We start from the raw sequence: 14,478 nt of genomic DNA on the forward strand, positions 1-14,478 counted from the left end.
GGGCGGGGGGGGGGTGATGCAGGAAGCAGGAGCAAATTGTCCCAGGAACCACGTTAGAACTCTTCCTCCTTCCCTCCCTCCCTGTCTTCCTTATTTCCTCCCCCACTTCTCTCCAGAAATAGTCCGGAGTTTCCAAGTCGAGGTGGATGCAGAAAGAAGTGGGAACTCCGGCCGTCTGAGGAGCCACTCTCGCGGTCGCACGTAAATTCTGTGCGGGTGGCTCGCCCGGGGAGTGGCCGGGGCGCTCGCTGTGTATTCAGGTGGGGGGTCGGATTAGCCATCTGGGGCACAAATCCTGCAAAAGGAGCCTGAGAGCCGGGCGAGCTCTCGCAGGTAGGCAGGCAGGTGCAGCCGCAGAGCTCGGAGGGCCAGAGGCCGCGGCGGCGCGACCGCGGGAGCCGCGCGGGGTGGCGTTCACGGCCTGCGGTGACACCTGGGGCCGCTCAGTAGGGCGGCGCCGCCGGGACGCGAGGGAATGTGTCCGAGGAGCGGGCGCCGCAGCCTCCCGAGCCCCCGCCGCCTCCCCGGGCCCTCGGACCTGCGAGCCTCGGGGAAGCCCACGGCCGCGTGTGACCCGAGAGGACGCGGTGGGGCCGGCGAGGCTCGTGTCCCCGGCTTGCTACGCACCTGCAGTCGCGAAGGGACAGCGTGCCTCAGAATTTCCGCGTGGCCGCACCTCCTCCTGCGTCCTCCTGCGCAAGCGAGAGCTGGGTGCGTCTCCCGTCTCCGCAAACGCAGGTCGGCTCCCTTCCCGCAGCCTCTCATCTCACGTCGCGTGATCTCGGAGCTGGCCCTGGGGACGCAAGGTCACATGCCCCTGCGTCCGAGCGGGGGCGCCACGCGGCATCGAGAGAGGCGTTCCTTCGGAGCCCCGCTTCCTCTCTTGCTACCCTGTCCCCAGCCCGTCTGCAGCCTAGTCCCCAAGCCCAGGGTTCCCAGAATGTGAAGATGGAGCCCATTTCTTTCTCTAAAGCTGTTTCCTTTTCTCTGGGCTTTAGGGCATTTCTGTCCTCAGAAATACATATCCGGTGTCCCCGCCTTTTCCCCCTAGAGACTGACAGTTGGTAATGCCCTCTCCAAGCCTCTCAGCCAGAGAAGCCAAGGAAGGCAAGAGCTGAGTCCAAAAGGCGGATGCCCCCAAGAGCTTCTTTCTACAACAGCGGTTCGGGCCCTCCCTGGGCTTGGGAAGAGTGCAGGGGTGGTGCATCAGGCATCTTACCTTGGGCTGCCCTGTGCCCCCAAAGGCCCGGCCTTGGTTGCTGCAACCGCTCTTCTCTGGGAGGCCCCAGAGCGGATTCCCTGGAGCCCTAGGTCGGTTTCCTCGGTGCTGTGGCCGTCATGGAACTACCGACTGTGCTTCCCTTCGCTTCACCCTGGGCCACCCCCTGGTCACCTGAGGTGACTTGAAACACTGTCTCTTTCCGGTGGGCTTCAGATGATGGTCAAAGAAAATAACCGTAAAGAATCGTTTCAAAAGCATATTTTTACTAAACTTTTATGGAAATACAACACGCATAGAAAAGTGCACAAATCTCATGTATAAAACTTGATGAATTTTCACAAAGTGAACATCAACAAGCATTTTTGAATGTTTATTCCATCAATACATAATCCCTGAGGGGATTACAAATAACACATCTATTCTTGAGGAGGACATTGGTGAAAAGGATTCCCCTCCCCGCCCAGTACCATGAAATATTTAGACTATTTGTAAATACACCCAAGTTTTATTTGTACAACAAAAATTTCTTGGATCACATATCCCTTTAGACAAAACTCTCCTTGCAAAAGGCTAAAAAGCTGTTAGCTCGAATCGAGCTGTTAGGTGGTTAGATTGTATTGCCCAACTGACATCTGGTTGGGAAACCGTAACAACTCATTTGGTACAGCCTGATGTTCCTGCCTCCAAAACTCATCCCATAGTGACACTGCATTTTTATCCAGGTCACCCTGTTAACGTCCCACAGGGAGAAATGTATGCTGAGATCAAAGATAATCCAAAGTTTTAACCTTCTTGATACATTTCATAATAGTTTATTTCCAAGCAGCATCCCTGCCATAGAAGCAAGTGGGTACAGTTGACTACTTTTTAGCAGAGGAAGCTTAAAACAGGGAGAAGCCAAATACCCTTCACTGAATACCAATGCCATCCTCTTTAGAAAGGGAGGAATTTCAATATCCATGCCCTGGCTGCCATCCACATGTTAAACATGTTAAGACATAAAAGCAGTCTTTTCATCTGTCTGATCTCTCTGGGATCTTGATTAGAATTCTCTGTCCATTTTTTGATGGTCTGTTTTGAAGGATTTTTTTTTTTTTAAAGAACTGTATTCCAGAAAGTAGCGAGCCAGTGATCTATATTATAAAGAAAAATTCTTGAAAGTCAGAGATATTAGAGACTGGAAAAAATCAGAGATGGAAAATGTTTCAGATATGTCATCTAGTCTAGTATTTCTTTGCTCTCAGTAGTTAATGCCTGTCCACTTTGATAGTTATTTGTCATCTTGGCAGAGATTTGTTCATGGGTCAGATTTATATAGACAAGTCATAACGAATGTTAACTCCATGTGCGCTGGTTCACATAAACAGCCTTTATCCAATCAGTACCTAAGACGTGTGTGGCCCCAATGGTTATAAAATAAATGTGACCTGTAACCCCTTCCTTTAAAAAGTTTATCACTGAATAAATAAATAAATAAATAAAACAGTGCCAGGGTGACTTTTCACCTACTTTGCTCATGTAATCATTACCTTTGTGAAGAAAAATAATAGCTAATATCTGCTGAACATTTTATGCCTGCCATTTTATTAATACTAACTCACTTAATGCTTATAAGAACATTATGAAATAGAAATTGTTATTCCTAGATTATAAATGAGCAAACCAAGACTCTGGAGGTCAAGCCATTTGACCATGATTTTAGCTAGTGGATATTATTTCTCCATCTTGGGTCCTGAGAAAGACCTGTGACGAACTTGGGCAGTCCTCTCATTTTACACTGAGGAAATTGAGACCCAGCAGAGGTAAGCAGCTTCTTTCTCAAGACCACAACTTTTACCTGGGGAAGGTCACAGAAAGTCTTGCTTTAAGGTGGGCTATGTAATAAGAATCCCAAGGAAGTAAGCTTCTGGGTCTTGATTTTGTTCTGTCTTCTCAGCACTGGGAAGATACCCTAACGTTCTCTGCCACCGCATGCTGTAAGGAATAGAGCTGCAGCTGCTGCCTTGGCCTTGGGAAAGCCCTCAGGGCAAGCCTTGTCTAGTCAGAAGCTGGGCCACAGGGGTCCATCCCTCTGCAAGCCCTAGCTAATGGCGTTTGGAGGCGGAGGCAAACTGACCTGGTCTGAATTTTGGGTCCCCGACCGATTAGCTCTGTGACCTTGAGAAACTTATATATGACTCCTCTAAATTTGATTCTCAGCGGTAGAGCAAGGATTTTATGAGGGTTGTTGTGAGGACCAGACAGCAAATATGTAACAAATGGTAAGTATAAATTAGAGCAAAACGAATGGTCCTGGCCAGTTTCAGAGATCCCTTTTAATTCCATTTCCAATTTATCTATCTTACTGTTTCTCAAAAGTCAGCAATGATGCTGGGGATTTGTTCAAAATATATCTCCAGAGCTTCAACAGACACTTAACTGGCAAAGAAGGTTTGATGACTTGATGTGGTTCTTAATCAAGGACCTAGAAGTAAGGACTACTACACCTATAGGATTAGAAATCTTTTCATTTGCAAAGACCTATTTGGTGTGTTCTGGGCATAGTAATACTATAATTACCATATTTAACAGCTTATAAAGCACACGCCAAGCAAATTCCTTGCCTGTTTAATAATGTCTAGGTATCAGCCTTTTAGTGGTATCTATCAGCCTTGAAAATATAAGAGAAGTAACTTTCGAAACAGTATTTCTCAAGCTTTAGTGTGCTCAGAATCATCAGGAAACCTTGTGAAATATGTAGATCTCAGACAGGCAGAGCTGGGAAATCTGCATTTCTCGGTATCCAGCCTTGTTCTGAAGCTTATGCTCCTCGGAACATACCTTAAGAAAGTCTGTCCTAAGAGCTTTCTGTCCAGCTACTCTCTCTTGATGCTTCCCAGGAAAAACCCAAACGAGTGCCCTTCATTTAGCAGTAGCAGCAGAAGACCAATAATAGTTAACTCTTGAATTACAATAGATGTCTCCTCCTAATCTAAATGACTTAAGGTCACAGCTTCATTTGGTCCAGCCATATTACATTCTATAAAAACACCAAGATTCACAAGGAAGCTTGAGATAGGGACCGATTTCCCTCACCAGCTCTGATCACTAGGCTGTGACGGATTTAGTTCTCTAACTAGCAAGTAATTTCTTCTTTGGCAGAAGAGATTGGAAGTAAAAAGGAAAAGAGGAGTGAGTAAAGGGAGGTGATAATAGATGGTTTGTACAATGTGGGCTAGAAATACAGCTGTCCAAAGAGAACTGAAGCTGAGTTCTTCCACCACACATCTAAAGATTCATATCGGGGTCTAAACAAGGTATGTCAGGTGGCTTAATTAGAAACTCCTGGACTATGAGTTTCACACACTCATGGGTGGGCCAATGGCCACTTTATTATTTAGGCTTCAGCAAAATGAGATAATAGCAATTATCCAAAAGGATTTGGATTAAAAAAAAAAAAAACAACCACCTATTATCTTGTGCCTTATAATAAAATAAAGCCCTGCTTTTAAACACAGCGTATCACTGTTGTTTTTGAGTTTAAATATTAAGGAGCACATTTTGTTAATGACCAAAACAATACTGATTGTTTTAGGGGGCTCAGTGAACATTTAACCTACCCTTACTCTAGGCAGTGCGCTGAAGGAACACACTGCCTAATGCCCCAGGATGGACATTAGGTAACTACTTAATGGAATTTTAATTTTGTTTCATTATTATTAGTAATTGATGTAATTCTGGGGGCGCCTGGGTGGCGCAGTCGAGTAAGCTTCTGACTCTTGGTTTTGGCTCAGGTCATGATCTCAGGGTCTTGAGATCGAACCCAGCCATCGGGCTCTGTGCTCAGTGCAGACGGAGTCTGCTTGAGACTCTCTCTCCCTCTCGCTCTGCCCCCGTGTGCTCGCACGCTCTCTCTCTCAAATAAATAAAATAAAATCTTTTAAAAAACTGATGTAATTCTGATTATGTTGGAAGCTGGAGGTATCCTGTCAGTCATCCTTTCAGGGTGGTGGTATTGCCCTGCCCTGTTTAATCAGAGGCTTCTAGAAGAGGTGGGCTCAGGTGTGATTTAAAATGAAAGAAGATAGGTGTTTAATGAATTTCAATTTAAAAAAAAATGAAATCATTTTCAAATTGAAAACGGGTACGGAAACCATCTGGCCTAATCCTTTCATGCTGCTGCTGAGAAAACTGAGGCCCATGGGAATTAAAGGACATACTCAAAGCCATACAGCTTGTTTCTGTTGTTTGAGGCATTATTAGGCTAAAAGACCTCACAGGCCTAACTTGAAAAAGATGGAAGGATGGGGCGCCTGGGTGGCTCAGATGGTTGAGCGTCTGCCTTCGGCTCAGGTCATGATCCCAGGGTCCTGGGATCGAGTCCCGCATCGGGCTCCCTGCTCCTTGGGAGCCTGCTTCTCCCTCTGCCTCTCTCTCTCTCTCTCTCTCTCTCTCTCTGTCTTTCATGAATAAATAAATAAAATCTTTAAAAAAAAAAAAAAAAGAAAAAGAAAAAGATGGAAGGATGCCTTGGCCCTGCCCTCACAGTTGTCCCCCCAGATTTCATCTAATTCCAACCCTTGTTCCACACAGGAAGTGGTTCCTGTTTTCTACATATTGAAGGTGTGTAAACGTAAAAGTCTTTACAGGTGAGGTACCTAGGACCAATACCAGTTTAAGTAAAGACCTACATGTTTTGCTGGGACAGTGAAGTGCAGTAGCTATCTCAGGGTAAGAGATCCAGGACAGAACAGGCTCCGTCCTCCAGCATTCCCCCTGTCTACCTGGAACTCAGGGCTGAGACCCTCAGACCCGCCCTGCAGTGTTAGCTCAGAACTCCAGAGCAGAGCCTGTGATTTACTTTAGGGCTCTGGGCAAGTTCCTTTAACCTGGCTGGTCTTCCCCTCTGTGTGTTTGTAAACCAGAGAGATGATGCTGATATCTCCCTGCACTGCTCCGTCAGAGACACCGTGTGAAATTAGCTCCTGTTTGGGAAGGTTTTAAGCACACATTCCGCCTCCCTGCTAATATGATTACTAGCACTTTCTTGTAAGAAAGGGCCAACTTCTCACCCCTTTCTTCCTTTAAAAACAGAACAAAGGGTGTCTTTTCTTGTCTCCCTATGGCCAAAACGTTGTTGCTTTAGTGGTTGGTTACCTCCTCAGAAGGTCAGTTTGCTGAGTTTAAGTATTCCCAAATAAACAACAATAGCAACAAAAATGATCTCTGTGGTGGTTCTTAAGAAGGTTTCTGAGTTATAATAAGCAGGCAGGCTTTCCTAACTGTAAGAACATGGCCCCAGCCTGTCTCCATGCCACCTCTGTCCTCAAAAGTGTTAGGCCTGGGGTGGGAGGGGGGCCATCTTCCTGAGGGTCATCGCCAAGGCTTTCCACAAGAAACACTGAAAACAATGTTTTGGAAGGAAAGTCACCTTTCAATAGCCAAAGAGGTACCTCTTAGAGCACACAGTTCTGCGTACAGCCTGTTTCTCACTGTTTGGAAATCCTTTAACAGTTTATGGAAGGCCACTCTTTAAAGCAATCCAACAGCTCCTTTTTCCATAACCTGATTTTAGAGGTGTTTCATTATCTCTAATTACTCGGGGTAAATGGTGATTACTCAGTGTTTTAATCATCAGTTTGGGCAGCAGTTACTCTAAACTCGGGGAAGCCCAGACTCCCATGGGTATTTTTGGAAGGTAAGGCGACTAGTCGGTGCATGCTTTCTAGTACCTCTGCACGTGGTCCCCAGGTGAGACCCGGCCGCTTCCCGGAGCTGGAGGCAGCATGGTCCCGGCCCGGGCAGCAGCTGCGGACTCAGGCGCAGCCCGGGCTTCCGGGACCCGGGCCTGCGACGCGAGGCCCGGCGGCTGGAGGGGAGGATGTGGGCGGGGCTCCCATCCCAGAAAGGGAGGCGAGCGCGGGCGGAGGGAAGAAGGGAGGGGCTGCCGGGGACGAGGAGGAGGAAGGAAAGAAAGAAAGAGAGCGAGGGAAAGAGGGGGGAAGGAGAAGATGCACGAGGGCAGAGGAGGAGGGAGGGAGGGAAGGAGAGCGGAGCCCTGCCCGGAAGCTAGGTGAGTGTGGCATCGGAGCGGAGGGACGGGAGCCTGAGACGCTGCGGCTGCTCGGGGCTGAGTATCTCGCCTCTCTGATGGGATTCCCGTCCGCGCCGTCTCGAGCCTGCAGCGCCCCAGTCCTCGGCCCTTGCCCAGGTTCACTGCAGCCGTTCAGAGGTCCCCAGGAGCTGCTGCTGGCGAGCCCGCTACTGCAGGGACCTATGGTGAGCAAGGCTACCTGGCGAGGGGTGCCGGGCAGAGGGGGCCGGGGAGCATCCCTGGGGGGAACAGCAGGGGTGCTCAGCCTTTGACCACAGCTAAAGGTGGCCTATTTTTTCTCCAACGGTGGTGCTAGAGGTAGGGATGCTGGCGCTGAAGGACACTTCCACATCTGCTACCGCCTCTACCCAGGCCACTTTCTCCGTCCGGCGGCCCCGGGCGATTGCCACCTTTGGTAGGTTCGGGGCAGAAGAGATGGGAAGAAGAGGAGCCCTTAGTTGGGGGTGGCTGGGAAAGACTGCGAGGTCTTGAGCAGAACGCGTTGCGGGGGCACTGGCGTTCGCGATCCCCGGACAGGAGGGCCGGGAGAGAAAGGAGTGTCGGCTCCGAGGTCCGGACAGTGTGAGGGGGCCGAGGGACAGCGAGGTGGAGGAAAGAACACCTAACCAGGGCTGGTTCTGCCGCCGGGAGCGCGGTCCTGCTGCCTCCGGAGCCTGCGCGCCGCCCGAGGGGAGTGTCACCCGACCCGGCCCCCAGCCCGCCGGAGCCCCTGAGAGCACGCGAACTGAGGCTGCACGACGCGCCTTATCCACAAGCTGTTTTCATGAACTTGCAGCATCCAAGGAGCCTCTCCCCTATCATTTTCCTGGTGTAGGGTCTGTAGGGACGATGGTTGGGATGCCTGGCGCCCGGGCACGCGTCTTCCTGCGGTGTCGTGGCCCATGGGGAGTCGCTGGCGAGACGCACTGCGGACCGACGCTCATACTGGTCCTCCCAGCGCAGAGCCGACCAGCAAGTGTCCCGGGATTCCCGGGTCCCTGCGGACCCCTCCTCGCGGGAGCTGGGCCCGAGGCCTCAAACGCTTCCTGGGCACCGCTTAGGTGGATGGACTATGAGGATCGCAGTGTGTGGGCTGAAAGCTTTGTGAGACGTTAAAACCCCCCAAAACATAGACTTGGTAAACTGAGGCCACCTCTGGGCAAACTTCGGCGTCGGGAGAAGACTGGTGGAGAAGTAAAGGACAAGCGCCCCGAGTTGCATCCCTGCCATCCCCTCCCCCCCAAGAAAAAGTTCTGCAGACGAACGTCCTTTTGGGCTTTTGTCTTTTTTAATTAAAGAAAAAAATGGGGGGGGGGATTGCGTGATTAGAGATGAATCCTACGGAATCCGAAATTGAAACACAACGCGCTCTCCGTCCAGCCTCCGGGTTTTAGCGCCGCGCGCTCCCGCCGCCGCCCGGGGAGATTCCTAGGGGCAGAGGGTAGTCTGGGGATCCCGGGCACCCGCCCCTTCCACGGGCCCTTCGCCCCGCGGGGGCTGGCTCTTCTCTGCTTTTCCCGTTTCTACAGCTCCTCCCGTGGGGCGTTTTTAGGGTTCCAGGCGTCTGAAAAAAACCCCTCTTTGCTCTCCCAGCCTTTTCGCAGTCCTTGCCAGCGGTGGCGCGGGAGCGGCAAAACCGTAGAGCCGCTCAAGAAACGGCGCGGCTGTCCGGCGGCGCCGACCGTCGCGCAGGGGCGCCCGCGGCCTCCACACCCCGGCCGGCGGTGTGGGGCGGCGCCGGGCAGCCGGGGCTCGCCGGGAGGGCTAAGCGCTTGATTCTTTACTCTCCCTCAAACGCTTCCCGCGAGTGCCCTCAAGAAGAAAACCAAGTTTGTGAGGGAGAGAGGCGGGCAACCTGAGCCCTCGATCTCTGAAGCGACCCGAGGCTGGAACTTGAAAGAGCCTCAAGGAAGGGAGGGCGGGTGCAGTGGCCTTGGGAGCGGGAGTCTGGGGTTCGGGACCCCGGGGCGGGCTGGGGCCTAGGCAGAATCGCGCGGGTCAGGTTTTTGAAAAGGCCCCCGTGCAGAACCACCCATGCATGTAGCATCTTCCGTTAGAGTCAGGACATCCCGGTAATTCCTTGAGCTGTGGGTTGGTTAAGATTCTTGAAGGAATATCTGCTGCAACTCTGCAGCTGGTGCAAAGGAGGAAGGGGGTGGGGGAAGGAAGTGGCGGGGGTAGGAGTGGTGGTTTCAAAAATAAGACAATCTGGAGAAAGAGAGGGAGAGACGCAGACACAGAGGTCGAGCGCAGGCCGAAAGCTGTTCACGGTTTTCTCGACTCCTGGGAACGCGGTTGGGATTTCCTTTCTGCGCCGGGTCGGGAGTTGTAAAACCTCAGCGACATTAAGACCCGAAACTTGGGGTGCGCCCTTTCCGCAGCGACGTCTCCTTTTGAGTCCGCCCCTCCGTCTTGAATGGCTCGAGGACCGCTTTCTTTAGGGATTTGCTTTGCTCGGAGTGGACCCCGCGGCCGACGCGGTGCGGATTCTCTCCGAAATGGAAGCGCAGAAAATAGCCCAGCGGCCGCTCCCTCCCCACTTTCCCACACCGATCTCCGCCTAACACCTCCCCCTCCGGCCCGGTGCGTGACAGGGGCGGCAGCTTTTGGCTAGGAGCTCGAGCGCCAGCCCGGCTTGTCTGAGCACTCGCAGGCGTTCGCCAAGGGGTGACTGGCTGTCGCTGCGAGCAATATTTGGCCTCGCGGAGACCCCGGGGAGGAAGTGGCGGGGAGCGCGCGCGCGCGTTTGTCTGTCCCTCAGCGCTTTCCTTTTTAAGTGCCCCTGGGTTGGTGAGGCTTTGAGCTGCTGAGACGCCGCCGTCCCCGCTCCCGGCCCCATTTGAGCCGTGTTCGCGCTGGAGGCGCAGCCCCTACAGTGCGCCCCAGGTCCTCCGGCTTTAGGCCGCTGGCGCGGGGGCCCGGCCCGTGGCACCGAACGTCGCAGGTAGAAGCGAGGACCGCGTCCTCCGCGCACTGCGCCCGGGGACCCGCCGGGGGCTGCGCGGAGCCTGGCGCAGAGCTCCTCCCAGACCGCTGGCGGCTCAGGCGGCCGGCGCGGGGGTTGGACTCTCCTGGAGGGGGCGGGGCCGCGGGGGGAGGGCGCGCGGGCCCTTTCGCCGCCCGCCGCGGGAAGGGCGGGCTCCTCCGTGCGCGGGGCGGGGTTTCTGCGTTCACGTGACTCAGAGGGGCTGGAAGAAAAACAGAGCCAGTCTGCGCCAGAGTCTCATTATATTCAAATATTCATTTTAGGAGCCATTCCGTAGTGCCATCCAGAGCAACGCACTGCCGCAGCTCCTCTGAGCCTTTCCAGCAAGTTTGTTCAAGATTGGCTGTCAAGAATCATGGACTGTTATTATATGCCTTGTTTTCTGTCAGTGAGTAGACACCTCTTCCTTCCCCCCTCCTGGGATTTCACTCTGCCCTCCCCACCCCTGCTCGCCTTGTGTCCCTCCCGTCGGACCTTTTTTTCCAGAGTTCACACTCCGCTTTCTGGCAGCGCTGTCGCTTTCTTCTTGGCGGGGCAGCCGCGGAGCCGTGGAGCTCTGAGCGTACCGGTTTTGTTTAAAGTTCTGCTTGCTCCCACTCGCACTCTCAGATCGTGTGCCTTGCAAGAAAGGGGAGCAAGAGGGGGCTAAAGAGATGAAAGGTCTGCAGCCTGGGGTTGTACTTTCTGGGCAACCACACACACATACACACACACACTTAACTGGGAGAGCGCAGGGCCCCTTTGCTTGTTCCCAGCTGCTTGTCAAAACTCAGGTCTCTCTCGGAACCATCCCCACCCCCCTCCACCCCCACCCCCACCCCCCCACCCCCCCTCCCCGCTTTCCTGGGAGTGAGTGAGCGGGCGCGATCAGATGCTTTTTGCTGGGCATTTCAAACTCATCAGCCACAGTAAAATAAACCGTCAAGCCACTCACTCGGTCAGCTCCCAGACCACGTTCTCGGTCTCAGCCTCTGGACCTCGCCGCCCTGTGTCTTCGCCCACCCTCCTGCTCCGAACCAGCTGGAAGTTGTGGAAGTTGGGCTCCGAGGGCGGAGGAAGAAGGAGGGTGGAGGAAGAGGGAGAGAGGCTGAAGGTCTGAAGTGGAGTGCGATGGCATTTTAGTTCTCCCTCCCCCACCCTTTTTTACCCCCTCAATGTTAACTGTTTATCCTTGAAGAAACCAAGCTGAGATCATGGCTCAGATAGCAGTTGGGACAAAAAAAGATTAACAGGATGGAGGCTATCTGATTTGAGGTTATTTGACTGTAAACAAGTTAGACCAAGTAATTACAGGGCAATTCCTACTTTCAGGCCGTGCATGGCTGCAGCTGGTGCTGGTGGGGGTGTGTGAGGGAGAAGACCCAAACTTGATCTTTCTGACCTGTTTTACATCTTGACCCTCCATCGCTGGCCTTATATGCATACGCAGAGACATCTCTATTTCTCTCTCGTTATTGGTGTTTATTTATTCTTTAACCTTCCACCTCCTCCCCCTCCCCAGAGACACCATGATTCCTGGTAACCGAATGCTGATGGTCGTTTTATTATGCCAAGTCCTGCTAGGAGGCTCGAGCCATGCTAGTTTGATACCTGAGACGGGGAAGAAAAAAGTCGCCGAGATTCAGGGCCACGCGGGAGGACGCCGCTCAGGGCAGAGCCATGAGCTCCTGCGGGACTTCGAGGCTACACTTCTGCAGATGTTCGGGCTGCGCCGCCGCCCGCAGCCTAGCAAGAGCGCCGTCATCCCAGATTACATGCGGGATCTTTACCGGCTCCAGTCTGGGGAGGAGGAGGAGGAAGAGCAGATCCACAGCATCGGTCTGGAGTATCCTGAGCGCCCCGCCAGTAGGGCCAACACCGTGAGGAGCTTCCACCACGAAGGTCAGTCCCTGCGGAGCGTCCCGGGCCGGGGAGGGCTAGTAGGGCTGGTCGGTGGGGCAGTGGAAGCCCTGGGGGGGGAGGGGGGGGAAGAGTTCAGGTTACATCAAAGCCCCAAATCCTGGAGGCCAGGGAGCAGAGCTGCTTACCTCCAAGAGCTGTGGCTGAATTTATTTTTTGGAGACAGAGGGGAGGGGTTCGGGGGAAGGGTAATGACACCACTCAGACGTGGGCTAGCCCCTGCGGTGTGTTTTTGCTATATCAAAGCCTTTTTTGCCAGGTTTTCTGCCCGTTTTTTTCAAAGCACCTACTGAATTTAATATTACAGCTGTGTGTTTGTCAGGTTTATTCAATAGGGGCCTTGTAATCCGATCTGAATGTTTCCTAGCGGATGTTTCTTTTCCAAAGTAAATCTGAGTTATTAATCCACCAGCATCATTACTGTGTTGGAATTTATTTTCCCCTCTGTAACATGATCAACAAGGCATGCTCTGTGTTTCCAAGATCACTGGGGAAATGTTTAGTAACATACTCGAAAGTTGAAGAAGGAGAGGGTAGTTGTGTGCATGTTTCCTCCTGCCTCTGCTCTGTTGGCCCCCCTTTTTCTTTATAACCACTTGTAAAGAAAACTGTGTACACAAAGCCAAGAGAGCTTTAAAAGGGGAGTCTGATGGTGGTGGAGTAAGGAGTTGACACATGGAAATTATTAGACATATAAAGGAGGTTGGGAGATACTTTCTGTCTTTGGTGCTTGCTGAATGCTCGCTAAGTTTTGCTGGCTTGCTAGCAGCCCATTTATCTGCTCCTTCAAATTAAAAGGTGCGCTTATTTCCTCAAATAGGCTTCCACTACGTAAGCAGAATTCAGCACTCATCACCCAAAGCTTCTTGACCGAAGCTATTTCTTGACTTTACGATTTCTCAAAAAAGTTAATATGCTTTTATTTTTTTTTTCTTTTCCTTTTTCTTTTTCCTCTCGACTGTGCCTAGAACATTTGGAGAACATCCCAGGGACCAGCGAAAACTCTGCTTTTCGTTTCCTCTTTAACCTCAGCAGCATCCCAGAGAACGAGGTGATCTCCTCTGCAGAGCTTCGACTCTTCCGGGAGCAGGTGAACCAGGGCCCTGACTGGGAGCAGGGCTTCCACCGAATAAACATTTATGAGGTTATGAAGCCCCTGGCAGAAGTGGCGCCTGGGCACCTCATCACACGACTACTGGACACGAGACTGGTCCACCACAATGTGACACGGTGGGAAACTTTTGATGTGAGCCCTGCGGTCCTTCGTTGGACCCGGGAGAAGCAGCCAAACTACGGGCTGGCCATCGAGGTGACTCACCTCCATCAGACACGGACCCACCAGGGCCAGCATGTCAGGATTAGCCGATCGTTACCTCAAGGGAGTGGGGATTGGGCCCAGCTCCGGCCCCTCCTGGTCACTTTTGGCCATGATGGCCGTGGACATGCCTTGACCCGACGCCAGAGGGCCAAGCGGAGCCCCAAGCATCACCCACAGCGGGCCCGGAAGAAGAATAAGAACTGCCGGCGCCACTCACTTTATGTGGACTTCAGCGATGTAGGCTGGAATGACTGGATTGTGGCCCCACCAGGCTACCAGGCCTTCTACTGCCATGGGGACTGTCCCTTTCCACTGGCTGACCACCTCAACTCAACCAACCATGCCATCGTGCAGACCCTGGTCAACTCCGTCAACTCCAGTATCCCCAAAGCCTGTTGTGTTCCCACCGAACTGAGTGCCATCTCCATGCTGTACCTGGATGAGTATGACAAGGTGGTACTGAAAAATTATCAGGAGATGGTAGTAGAGGGATGTGGGTGTCGCTGAGATCAGGCAGTCCTTGGGGACATAACACGTTCCCGTCCACTCACCCACACACTACACAGACTGCTTCCTTATAGCTGGACTTTTATCTTAAAAAAAAAAAAAAAAAAAAGGAAAAAAAACCTAAACATTCACCTTGACCTTATTTATGACTTTACGTGCAAATGTTTTGACCATATTGATCATATATTTTGACAAAATATATTTATAACTACATATTAAAAGAAAAAATAAAATGAGTCATTATTTTAAAGGTACACTGTTCCTTTTCTCTTTAATCCTTTTTCCTTCTGCCCCCATCTCTTTTGAATGAGATTTTTTTCCTGTTGAAGGGCTGGGGGCAGGATGGAAGTCAGAGGGTGGTAACTGGAGGTGGTTAAGTTGGAGGGACAGGAAGTAAACTGATGGTAGAGAGATGGTAATTGCCAGGATGAATTGTTTTCCATTTCTATTTAATGTTAACAAGGACGCAGTAT

General features: G+C 51.9%; 1 protein-coding gene across 6 annotated transcripts; it reads left to right on the top strand.

Moving 5' to 3' along the window:
* The first annotated feature begins 7,191 nt into the window (after positions 1-7,191).
* BMP4 (bone morphogenetic protein 4) lies at positions 7,192-14,259 on the top strand. Of its 6 annotated transcripts, none has more exons than XM_027572687.1 (4): positions 7,192-7,480; positions 10,545-10,669; positions 11,783-12,162; positions 13,149-14,259. In XM_027572687.1, exons 3-4 carry the CDS (start codon positions 11,790-11,792, stop codon positions 14,003-14,005), a joined length of 1,230 nt encoding a protein of 409 aa, XP_027428488.1. In that variant the 5' UTR covers positions 7,192-7,480; positions 10,545-10,669; positions 11,783-11,789; the 3' UTR covers positions 14,006-14,259. The 6 variants fall into 6 exon arrangements, with proteins under 6 accessions (XP_027428488.1, XP_027428487.1, XP_027428489.1 ...); XM_027572686.1 differs by having other exon boundaries at positions 7,207-7,274; positions 11,836-12,162; XM_027572688.1 differs by having other exon boundaries at positions 7,218-7,274.
* The last annotated feature ends 219 nt before the right edge of the window (positions 14,260-14,478 follow it).

The sequence above is a fragment of the Zalophus californianus genome, chromosome 6 (genome assembly GCF_009762305.2).
Source record: "Zalophus californianus isolate mZalCal1 chromosome 6, mZalCal1.pri.v2, whole genome shotgun sequence".
Lineage (NCBI taxonomy): Eukaryota > Metazoa > Chordata > Mammalia > Carnivora > Otariidae > Zalophus > Zalophus californianus.

Bases quoted from the DNA above. Each gene is read 5' to 3' on its own strand.
- BMP4 (XM_027572686.1), top strand. From the start codon at position 7,213: ATGCACGAGGGCAGAGGAGGAGGGAGGGAGGGAAGGAGAGCGGAGCCC. The intron at 7,275-10,544 runs GTGAGTGTGGCA...TATTCATTTTAG, and splicing joins GAGCCCTGCCCGGAAGCTAG to GAGCCATTCCGTAGTGCCAT. The intron at 10,670-11,835 runs GTGAGTAGACAC...TATTATGCCAAG, and splicing joins ATATGCCTTGTTTTCTGTCA to TCCTGCTAGGAGGCTCGAGC.